Genomic DNA, 11,965 nt, shown 5'->3' on the forward strand with positions numbered 1-11,965 from the left:
TAGCACTGTGAAGAGCTTCTAATCGAAGTAGCAACTGTTTCACCACAGCTCCACTGTACAAGAATCCAGACATAACAGTGCTACTGCAGCAGGGAGAAATTACAGCCAGAGCTTCAATGAGAAAGAGAAGGGAACAAAGAGAATGGAACAGGAGGGGATGCCTCCCTTTCAAGAAATTTGCAAGGCTGACAAAAATCACTGCCCAAACCTAGATGTTCGAGCTTTGTATATCCCATTTCTCTTCATCTGCCTTGTCATTTTTTAATACATTACATTTAGTACACAACCTGATATATCCAAAACCAAAGCAATTGGTTCTCAATTGCAATACCATAAATGTTTCCAAACGGAAGAAAACTAGTTAGAGTTTGGCATCAAATCGCAAAGGAGAAATATCTAGTGGTCTGACAAGGTAGTTTTGTAACAGAACATTTATCTCATAATTGTTTTTCCTGATGAGAATTGTCATTGCAAAGAACAATGCTGTGGGGGAGAGACCACATAGCTGAAGATAATCAGGAAGGCTTTCACAGAAATTGCCATACCTCAAGAGTGTAACATCATGCCTAATTAAAAAGAGGAAACAAACACAAAGCTATTAAAATAGAGCTGGATACTCACCAAACATTCTTCAAGGTGAGACTTATCTACAGTGCAAACATCAACTCTTAAAGTCTTGTGGCGTAAGGCCGGGTAGGAGATGGAAACCCAGAAGAGCTCATTGTACACGAGATTGTCGGAAGGCTCCACGGGCCGGGTGCGGAACAGGCAGCTGGTGCTCTCTGAGCAGGGCAGCACAGCCACACGGATATTCCTGTGGGGACACACTGCCCTCAGCACTGCCCTAGAGTGTGCAGCTCCCCCACAAACCCCTCGGAGAAAGTCAGCCTAAGCACTGTGGGCACCCCTGTCCTTTCCTGTTCTTTGGAGCTGCAGTCAACTGAGAAAAAAGGAACATCTTGACATGGCATCAGAGATGTGAAATGGCACGAGGTGCCCCAGACTTCATCCTTCTGAACCCTGTGATCAGACATTGTGGGATCCTGTTTTACATGGTTGTTTAGCAACCTGTCACACTGCTCACATACCTATCTTATGTAGGTAGGAGCAGTAAAAATGAATCCAATTTTTGTCAGCTTATTCAGCACGCAGCTGAATTTAAAGACCTTGTGCTTGGAATGAGTCTAGCAGTAGCTGCACATTTTCTCACTCCTGTACAGGTATCCAAGGAGTTCTGCAGCAGGACAAACTCCCTCTCTTCACTCAATGCAGGTGCTCAAGGCACTGCTACAATTAAGAACCTGACCAGCCAGTACTAATTCCAGGCAAGTCCTTCCCTAGCAAATACAGACCTTGAGGAAAAAACTGCACCTTATTTCAGTTTACAGGTTTATTAGTTCGTAAGTGTCACCATACAAAGTATAAAAACATTTCAGGAGGGGTAAATTTTTAAGAGTGTGAAAAATCATAAACCAATCTCACTTTCATTCTCACTGGGATCCAACACAAATATATCAAGTGTTTATTTCACCCACTTACACTTTTTGATCTTGTTGTAACAGCAATGCTGGAACATTACTCAGCTGGATGACCAATATTGCAAATTGTTTATTTTTGTCATCATATCTGAATCAGAAAGACACAGAAAAACATTATTATTAGAGAAGTCTGCCTTGGACTCTGTGGCTGAGTATTCCACACAAAGAACACAAAAAATTTACAAACAAGACAACACTATAATGGGACCATGAAATGCCCCTAGTTTAAAACAAAACCAGCTTCCTATTACATCAAGTTTTGCTACCAGAACATTCAGAATGCAGAACAGTCCAGAACATCCAGAACTTAAGGATTCAGACACAATAGACTGTAGATTTGACCTAATGTACACTGTTTTTCCTGGGGTCTGGTTAAATTGCTGCATTGTAGCTACAGTTTTTTGAGAGGCTGCAATATAGAAAAGTTACAAGTAAAAATACTTGAAGTACAACAGCAAGGATGTGATGAGTAACCTTTTACTTTGGATGGCCTTGACAAATGAGTCTTGTACTATTTATTTTTCTCAAATCCTACATAACTTCCAAAAAGTCATTTAAGGAGGATGCCTCTGTGCCTGCCTCCTACACCTTACTCACTACTGTGGGATCCACATGAGGTCAGGGATTGCGACTGCCACTTATTCTCAGCAGTTTTCCCTTCCCAAGCTGCACCCTTAAGGATTCTGCAATCCAGCCAAAGGCTTTCTCCAGCCCAGCACTGCCAGTGCCTTGTTGCTGGTCTGCACCCTCATACCACAGTATCACCAGCTGATTTCCACTGACATGAAAGAGGGCAACTGGGCCAAGAACCTCCTGGAGTGAATTGTAATTCTTAATTACACTAAAAAAGGGCATTAGTTAGTTAATACTAATAGGACAGGAGAAGAAAACAGCACAGAAAGCACTATCTTTTAAAATCCCATTTATCATTCTTTCCACTGGAAGGAAAATCCAGTAAAATATGTTGCACATACCTCATTGCAATTTGCACTTTGGCTGTTCCAACTGCTTCTGTATCATCACTGTCAAACACCATCATTTCTGACACACAAGGTCTGAAAGGAATCAAGACAATTAAGGATTTGATTTGCCTCTTATTGAAGTGTTTGCATTTAGGTGATACAAGATCTTTTCCCTTCCATTCAGTGGTTTGGTATATAGATTTTGTAAAATTAGCAGCTAAAAGAAAGCCCATTTAAGAAGTAAGTGCAATCAGCCTTAGAGGTATGTATTACAGCGCTTATCAGCAGAAAGTCATATGTCTTCCCTCTTCACTGCCAAAAAAAAAAAAAAAAAGCCACACAAAAGACTGCAAAAATAAGGCAGTGGGGGATTTTTAAAGGGTTCCCTTGACTGGTTTTTAGTAAAAACGGCTGACTGCCCAGCAAGAGAAATACGACTTAACAACTGCAATCCTGTCCTGCATCATGACAGCAAAAATTCTCAACTTTTATTAGATTTAAGTAATTCCTTTGTTTCTTTAAGAAATCAAACTTTCTTAAGCACATTAAAAGTGACAGAGTACACTGACTGGCTTTGCTGGAAACAGCTATTCTGCATCATTTTCCTCCAAATGTATTCCTCCTCCCAAGTTTTTTATGCACTGAAAGTCCCCAAAACTACATTCATTGTCTAATTGACTCAAGAGGCTATATTGTAGCACATGAAAACAGGATTAACATTCTTCTCTTCTAAGTGTTTTCTGTATTACTGCTTAGCACTCTCTTGCATTTCATCACATTTTAGCTGCAGAGGGTGGCTCATCCCACCCTCACCACTTGGAGAGGCACCAAAATGACACTGTGGGCACCACAGGGGCTGGCAAGCTGATAACCCAAACAACACTAACATCACATGTGAGTGTGCATGGGATGCCTTCTGGGATTGCCCCACTCCCCTCTCCACAGAGCTCCCTACCCCACTGAAGGGACACAGGGGGCCTGGGACTCCCAAGTGACTGCTTGAGCCCAGGAGCTCTAATTTACAAAAGCATTGCACTCCCTTGTCAAAGTGAATTGTGCTGTAAACATAAAAATTACTCATTTATCTAGAGAGTTAATTAAGATAACTAATGAATGGGGGGATCTGAGATGAGCGATATTTCACCTCTACAGTTGTGTTTTGCAACTAACGACCCTGTAATTCACCTCAGTGCTAATAAAAACAGTAGGAAAACCCAGGTTAGATGCAGCCAAACCAGGTACAGGTAAGATCAGTACCTTCAGTGAACTTTTTGACAAAGCCCCCACAGACTATCCAGAAAGCCAGCAAGAGCAGTGACTCCCAGCTGTGCCCTTAGTGGCAAAGGTCTTGTGGGCATCACATCCTGCTCTTGCCCCAAGCACCTGGGAACTGCATCACTGCATGTGCACATCCACCAGGCAGTTCAAGGTGCTCCTGCTCTCTTCCTTAAACATCCCAAAGTCCTCTCACACTGACTGAGGGCTGTCACCGACTGAGAGGAGAGGAGCTTTCCACCTGCCAGATGGCTCCCCTTCCCCCCATCAAGGCAGCAGCCACAGCTTAGCAGCACCTTCACAAACATGCCAGCTGTTCAAACAGTTCTCTGTGAGCTTCCTTTCAGCTGCTTCTGTTATGGGAAGCATAGGTCATTTTGACAATCAAATTCAACCTACTCATAGTTTTTTCAGAAGTATTAAGAAACCTGAGATTGCGAACTTTAGCCACCATGTTAGAAAGAAAGGTCATAACCAGCAGTATTCCAGCTGACTTTTGTGCAAAGCCAAGTCATTGGCTTCATCCTGGAGAGAGATCTGGTGTGTACCTTTGTACAGAGGCCTCATACACGCCACTGTCTCCAGCAACAGACTCATCAGACACTGCAGCTGACACACCTGCCACCTTCAGTGCCGTCCCTCCAGCTGTGTTCACACCTATCAGACAACACAGAGGAAAACCAAAAGCAGGTGTTAAGGACAATGAACTGTCTGGATAGGCAGCAGCTTTTCTTCTTATCCTTCCCTTGAATTGCATTTTTTTTTCCCAGCGAGGTATTGTTAAGCAACAGCACATTTCTGAAGACAGAGAGGACACAGGTAGGGCAGGCTGAGCTGAAAGGTAGCCTTGAAGTGAGAGAATGGGCCAAACTGACCTGGAGAATAAAAAGTCTCAGGAAAACAGGAGGAATAGGGTGTGTGGTGGAGTTGAGAGAGGGTGAGTGCCCATTTATTCCCTGGGCCCTGCAGCAGCATGAGGGCTGGGGTTACACATGGGTTGGGCCCAGTGTGTTACAGCTGCCTGCCCTGGCACCTCCCTGGGCACAGATTCTTGCAGGAGATGCCAGGAGAAAAGATGGGTTCCAAAGCCCTGGACAGGCAGGGAGGTAGCCATGACACGATGAGCAACATTCAGAAGCAGCAGGACTTCTAAACTCTAGTGAACATATAAATATGAACCAATAAACCAGCTCCTACTGCAAAGGCACTCTTAGGCAGGCAGCAACATCTGCTCCCATCCACCCAGAGAACAGTGGGTGGGCAGGCACTGCTGGGCAGGCTCTGGCCAGGTATGGATCATATGGAGCTGCATATCCCACCTGGAGAGGTTACACCAAGTTTAGCTTTGTGCGGGGAACAGCAAAAAAAAAAACCCACCTAAATCCAAAATGTTTGTGTACACGGGACAAAAGGCAGGTGCAGAAAGACCAGGTTAACTAGCTGAACGTGGAGAGAAAGAGAGTTATAGGAATTAAAAGAGCAGTCATATGCAGGAATGCAGGGAAAAGGAGGTAGGGAAGAGAAACTAAAGAAGGTGAAGCAAGTTTTGCACAGAGGTGATATCTCACATAAATTTCTTGTGCTTCAACACAGAGAAAAGATTCTCCCTGGAAACGTGCATATTCTGCATCTTTCTACTTAAATATTTCAGTGGAGAGGAGCTGCAGCCAAGAGTCTGGAGAGCTCCATCTGCCAACGTGGCTAACGAGTGCTGGGCCGTACCCAACTCTTGGCTCTCGTCCTCAGGGATGTGGGAGACCTGCTCCAAGAGTGAGGAGGTGCCATGTGTCACCCTGGGAGCAGCTGGAACCCCACAGCAGCACAGCAGTACACTCCTCTCTAAGAGGCTTTTGTTCTTCAGAAGAGGTCCTTCTTTCCCATAGACTTACACAAGCACATGCCCTAAACCAATATATGGTTTCTAAAGCATATTTTCTTTATTAAAAAGCAAGTTTGGGTTTTGGTTGGTTTTCTAGGGCTTGAGTTTGTTTTTTCAGATTTTTTTGGGTGTTTTCTTCACAGTCTCACAAAGCCACTTAAAGAATTAAATCCAGCTTTGAATAAACTGGTGGAAAAGTGTGCAAGGGTTATGGAATACCATAAGGACTTGTAAGCCAACAGCAGAGGGTGCTACAGGTAACCCCAATCCTTTGAGACACCTGGGCCATTTTGGGCCCATTTATCCACAGATTTTTTGACACTACCACCAAATGGCATTTCTCATCTTGGTACCCCCATGGAAGCACTGGACAGAAATAGAACGTCCAGACCTTTTCCCCAGAGGCCAATCCACATGAATAGAAGTTAGCACCTGTAACACAATGTATCAGTCATTAACTAAAACAAATGGATCCATTTAACACAGGCATTCCTGGTTTAATCCATCCTGCCCCTCCTGCCAGGTGCCAGGGCCAGGCCCTTGCAGTGCTGTGGATCACAGTCTGTGCTAGAAGTATGTGGGCAGGGTCAAAACTTCTTAATGCTCCTTCATACCTCCTAGTCCATAGTTTTAATAGGAAAAGAACTTCTTCCCCACTGCCTGGCTTCCTAAATCTGATTCTTTGAGTTTTACACACCAAATGCTGCTCTGGGAATCCCTTAACGTGGGACTGACTCACTGGGAAAGGCACTGCAGGTTGGCCTGCACATACCAAACCTCTCTTCCTCCCTCAGTTCCCAATGCCATGGAGTCATCCCAACCCAGAAAGGCTCATTGTTGACCACCTCCCCCAAGCACCTCAGGGCCAAGGGGGGTGAATACAGAAAGTGCACAACAGTGAAATGAGTTCTGTACAGCAGGGTGCTACAGTGTGCAGCTGAATAAAGATGAATGGTTCCCTGACAACAATTCCAGCCACTCCTTTCTTTACTGGTTTTCCAAAAGACTTGGAAAGCTCAACCCTTTCATGCAGCTAATTAACACAAAATTTGGACTTCCAGTTTTTAGCCTTAGGTCTGTGAGGAGATATCACAGTAATAAGGAAGTTTATGGAAGAGTTCAGAACTGACTCAACTCTACTCCATTTTTCCAAGCAGGTGGATAACACTACCTGTGTTGTTTCACCTTTTTTTTTCACTCCCATCAAGAATTTGAAGTTTTCTCTTCTTTTACTGCCATTTGCCCTTCCACAGGCTTTGAAGGATGTCATGCACTGTCCTCACATCCAGATCATTTAATCAGGGAATGCTGGACTCTGCCAGATTCCAGGCTTTGCTATTAGTTTCCCCTAAATTTCTCAGGTGTTCTTCAGGTGAGAAAGACAACCTTATTTCAGTTTCAATGCTAGAGGAGGTTCAGCTCTAGCAGAAGGCAGCAGCAAAGCCCTCAGATGTTCTGTTCAGCTCTGCTCCCAGGACATGTGAGTGTGCTTTGCCCAGCACTGACCACCCCAGAGCCAGCCCCTGAATTTCGGGTGTTACACTAAACCCCCCACCCCCAAAATGCCTGAGGAGTAGAATCTCATCTCGTTATTGCCCTGAAATAAACTACTTATGGTGATTATTTTGTCTGCTGACTGGCTAACAGCAGTAATCGCTTAATCTGCTTAACACCTGAGCTTTCACTTTAACAGCCTTGGCAAACCTCGAAGAGCTAAAAAGGTTAAAACTAATCAGTGCCCAGTTCTAATAAGAATAATTAGTGTTTCCTACTCAAATGCATAATACCTCTTGCTTGCAGCAAAATGGTAGCTCAAAGGGGGAGATTTGCACTTGTGTTTTTTATTGTGTTTTAAATTGTGTCAGCCTTCTTATTGCAGAAGGCGGTGATAACATGGTACTAGTTCCCCTTATTCACACAGGCTGTTCAATAATCCCACGAAAAACAGAAGCAAACTGTACTGCTGGTTCATAGGACTAGAGCTTGCAAGTTTATATTGCCTTTAAAGCTCTTCCTCACTGCAGCTACAAATCCAGTCCTTTCACTCATTGGATTTAACCCAACTACAGTCACAAGGGCTTCAGACAGGCCCCAGCACTGTGCCCTGGCTGTACCAACTGCTTTCCATCCCCTTCAGCCCATCCATTCCAAAAAAGGATGAACCCTTCCCACCCATCAACAAGCCATATGCATATATGAGAACATCCACTATGTCTAAATGTCTTATTTTATCATCCTTACAATCTAAACACGTTTTTTGTTGCTAAGAGACCAAAACAGCAGAATTTGAGCACAGCCTTGACATGTCTGCACAGCTGAAATTAATAAATTCATTGCCACTGATTTACTGGGAACCAAAGCAGAATCTTATGCATACTGAGGTGGTGGGGAAAGATTGTTATTACTATAATTTGTTAACTATTAAGCTAAGTGGCTCTTCCAGCCCTCCTCAAAAGCCTGGTCAGAACAACATGGCACTGTGTGTCTCCCAGACCCAAAACAATAGATGACATTCTCAATAGTTTAGTGCCAAATCAAACCAGGAATCCTGCCATGACCACTTGCATTTGCACATGAAATCCTGTGATTTGTGTCCACATGTATCTGTCTACAATAAAAACACACCTAAATCACTCTCCTGCAAGACTCATTAGATCATATTTTTGTGTACAAATTAAAATACCAACCCTCCCTCCCAAACAAGACAGAACACAGAGTTGAAAACATTTCTCAACATAAAGCTAACAAGATGACAGCTTCTGAAACACTTGCTTCTCAATGCTTTATGAATGACATTAAATATAAATGCATGCAGTGCATGCAAATCTTTCCTTACCATACCTTGACCTAGATGTTTATCTCCTGTTCGAGGCTCTTCCAATCTACAGTTGCCATTCCCAGTGTTCAGGGTGAGTTCTGACAGATTTGCACTTATCTCTGCATCATCAAAATCCATATGGCTTGAAAAGGCATCACCAGTTAGGAGTGGGTCTATCACCAGTGGAGAGCAAGGTGGGGATGGGGAAGAGAGAGATGACCTTGGGGACAGTGATGTCATGGATTTGGGAGTACCAGACAAGGACCTCAGAGCCTGCATGCGACTCGTGGTGTCTGCTTTTTGAGTTTTTGCTACTTCATTCTCGTGGATAGTGGTGATACAGCCTGATGGCCTAAACCCAGTGGCTCCTTCCAAGAGCAAGTCAAGCTTGTTTTGATATTCCGAGTCCAACTGCTCCAACTGCTCCAGGTGCTCGTAGTAGAGATCAGTGAAACTGGCTGAAGTGGATGAATCCTGGCTGGAGGTGGCCAGAGATCCTCTGCTAGAGGCAAGAGAACCAGGGCTGCTGCTCGAGGAGAGGGAAAGCATGCTGGTGGAGAGACTGAAGGGAACAAGTCAGAAAACCATGACATTGTTATTTTCTGATTTCTCACAAAAACACTGCAATGTCACCACATCTCTAAGCCCACAAAGAGTTGCTTTGTTAGCTCAGGCCACACGCATTAGTCCCCAGAGCAATCCAGAACCACAGTCTACACAGCACAAACGGTGGGTCACTGCTCAGTAAAACAGCATCAATCGTACACCTTCTACTCACCACATCAGACTCCTGAGAGTCCTTGCTTAGCCAAAACAACTCTAATGAACAGTTTCAGACCAATTAAAATTAGTGCCATCCCCCTCCTCCCGCATCTCTCTGGACAGTCCCTTTGGCTCCTGTTAATCTCCAAAGCAGACCGCAAAAGCCAGCAAGGCCCATGCAAGAAGATGAAGTTATTGCAATGAACTGTCTGACCATGTGGAAATTTTCTTGCATTTGCCTCAATCTTGGACCTGCAGCCAAAAGGCAATATCACAGCTGCCTGGAACTGGCCCTCAGAGATCACAGCAGCCAGCAGTTCCCAGAAAGCTGGCAGGATTTGTCCATGTGAAAGGCTGCTACATGGAATCCAGGGCCAAGAGAGCAAGGGGAGAAGTTGGGGCAGGGCTGTGAAATCAATTCACATGCCTTATTTATCCCTGGAGTTCTAGGTTCAGAACAGAACTGACAACAAAATTAATTTTAAGCAGGTGCTGCATAGAAGTCTGTTCAGATGCAAAAGTCCAGACACCACAGCACAGTTTTCTGCTCAGGAGACCCAATATTTCAGCAGTGACTATAACATGTACCATCTCTGGAAATTCCATTTAGACCAACATTCCTGCTCTGCATATTGAAGACCTTGGTCATCATTGACCCTCACTTCAGATAAGTGGCTTAACTTGCCCCACTGAAAAACAGTGAGATATTAATAAGCCTAATAATCCCTTATTTATTATTTATAGGGTAAAAGCTGGAAGCTACATTTGTATAATTATGTCCATGACCTTATGAGAAAAAGGCAAGTATGCTGTATTTAGTATAATTTTGGCAGAAAATGTCTTCTGACAGATGTGCACTGCATCACATTTGTTCAAAAAAGCTTCTGATAGATGTTTTTGCATATTGGCAGTATATACACATCTGTTGAAGCCTAATGAATTTACAGCCTAGTGAAATTAAGGCTTTTCAGTGTACTTTACTATGAAAAAGGAGGGGTTTTAAATCAATCTTTTCCCTATCAAAAAACTGGGCTCCACTTCCTTTTGTACATGCCTTTGAATGCCAGACATTTTGCATTATGGGGTTAATAACAAACATTTATTCTTATGAAGGAGCATGCCAAGAACACTGGGCACACGGTTAGGAAGAAATTAGTTTCACATGCTTCTTGGTCACCTCAAAAGATCCCTAATCAGCTAGGTGAAATGAAAATATGATGCATTTCCACTGCATAAAAGCCTCACAGATAGCTATTCTCCATGCTGGCTTATTTACATGTCAGTCTTGCACTATGATTTCTTTCCAGTCTTTTCGGTGTCATCTTCACAAAATGAAACAGAATCCAAGTGGAGCAGAAGCTACAAACAGAGTAAATTCAGTACACACTGGTAGGAAAAAACCTCAACCAAACAAAAACCCCACCAAACTTTCTTGCTATCAGAATTATAAAAATACAGTTTTAGCAAAATGATTTGGCCTTAGTGCCTGCAGTCATGCATTACCCTATTTGAAATAGCAAAACAGCCTGAATCAGAAGCCATTCTTTACATCACATGAACCACAACAGATTCAGGGATATCTCTATATATTGTCCACATTTCAAGCAACAGCACACTTGGCATTAAGAGAAATATGATCATTCATACATTAACGTGCAGTTGCATTAGTAAGGTTCACTCCACTTTCTGTCCATTAAGCTGTCTTTAACATACTTTATTAATGTAATACTACAGTAATTCAAACTTCAGTGAATAAATCTCAGCTATCCTCAGTCACCTAAATATTACTGAAACAGAAGGGACTGTCCAAACTCCTGCTGTGAGACAGAGGCAGCACCAGGAGGTTGTTCAGCCCTTTGAAAAGTGCCCATCTAAACCAACCTATGATCCTAAGGCTTCTCCTTCCACTGACTACACAGGGGCCTTGGGTCACTGCTGGGACTGAAAGCCTTTCAGCCCTCAGCTGGGAGCTGGAATTGTTGGCAGAGAAAGGCAGTGGCACAATGTGCAGCAAAAGCAACCACAGCTTCTGAAAGGGTCACCTACCTCTTCAGCTGGGTGTGCAGCATGGCAACCAACCGTGTGGTTTCCTCCAGCTCTCGGACAAGCTGATTTCTTTTGCTGTTCAGCTTCAATCTAAAAGATCAAAGACAGAGATGAGCTAAAACAGCACTTACTATTTTAAATAAGGAGTAAAGGAAAAATCTACTTGTTTTGCTTTGAAATCCTACAGAAGTTGATAGGAATGCACAGGATAGAATTTGGTCAAGGTGTGTAGGTGTTTACCAACTTCAGAAACTTTTAAAATGCAGAACTCAGTCCTGAAAACATTCACAAGAGAAAATAATTACAGCTGATACCATAAAAGTTCATGTTTCTAGGATTAGGCCTCAAAAGAGCTGGGCAGATTTTACTCACTATACACTATTGCATTCCTATAGTTACTGTGCTAATAAAAGTATAAATGTTTTCATTTCCTTCCATTAAAGTCTATGGATGATTAAGGGTTACTTGATTTAGTTATTAACCATCTCATTACAGGTTTACATTTTTTGCTTTAGCAGCATCTCAGCTTTATTTCCACCTGAATTAGTTTGAGACAAACACATGTGCACATGGGTGCTCACACCCTAACTGAACAGGCCTCTGGACACAAAATCCTTCCCTATAAATGTGTGATGTCTTTGACACTCTAGAATGGCCACATTCCCAAAAATCCCAAATGAAGGTG

At 43.2% G+C, this 11,965-nt stretch overlaps 1 protein-coding gene across 1 annotated transcript in view; it reads right to left on the reverse strand.

Moving 5' to 3' along the window:
* The window catches only part of WWC1 (WW and C2 domain containing 1), a gene marked incomplete at its 5' end in the record, with an annotated part of 65,938 nt that overhangs the window by 6,338 nt on the left and 47,635 nt on the right, over positions 1 to 11,965 (reverse strand). The window contains 6 exons of the mRNA XM_083871999.1: positions 622 to 814; positions 1,540 to 1,626; positions 2,513 to 2,593; positions 4,324 to 4,432; positions 8,496 to 9,034; positions 11,281 to 11,370. Of these exons, the coding sequence (XP_083728125.1) occupies positions 622 to 814; positions 1,540 to 1,626; positions 2,513 to 2,593; positions 4,324 to 4,432; positions 8,496 to 9,034; positions 11,281 to 11,370 (1,099 nt within the window). The remainder of the gene's footprint in view (positions 1 to 621; positions 815 to 1,539; positions 1,627 to 2,512; positions 2,594 to 4,323; positions 4,433 to 8,495; positions 9,035 to 11,280; positions 11,371 to 11,965) is intronic.

Source organism: Zosterops lateralis (genome assembly GCF_965231275.1).
Source record: "Zosterops lateralis genome assembly, chromosome: 14".
Taxonomy (NCBI): Eukaryota; Metazoa; Chordata; class Aves; order Passeriformes; family Zosteropidae; genus Zosterops; species Zosterops lateralis.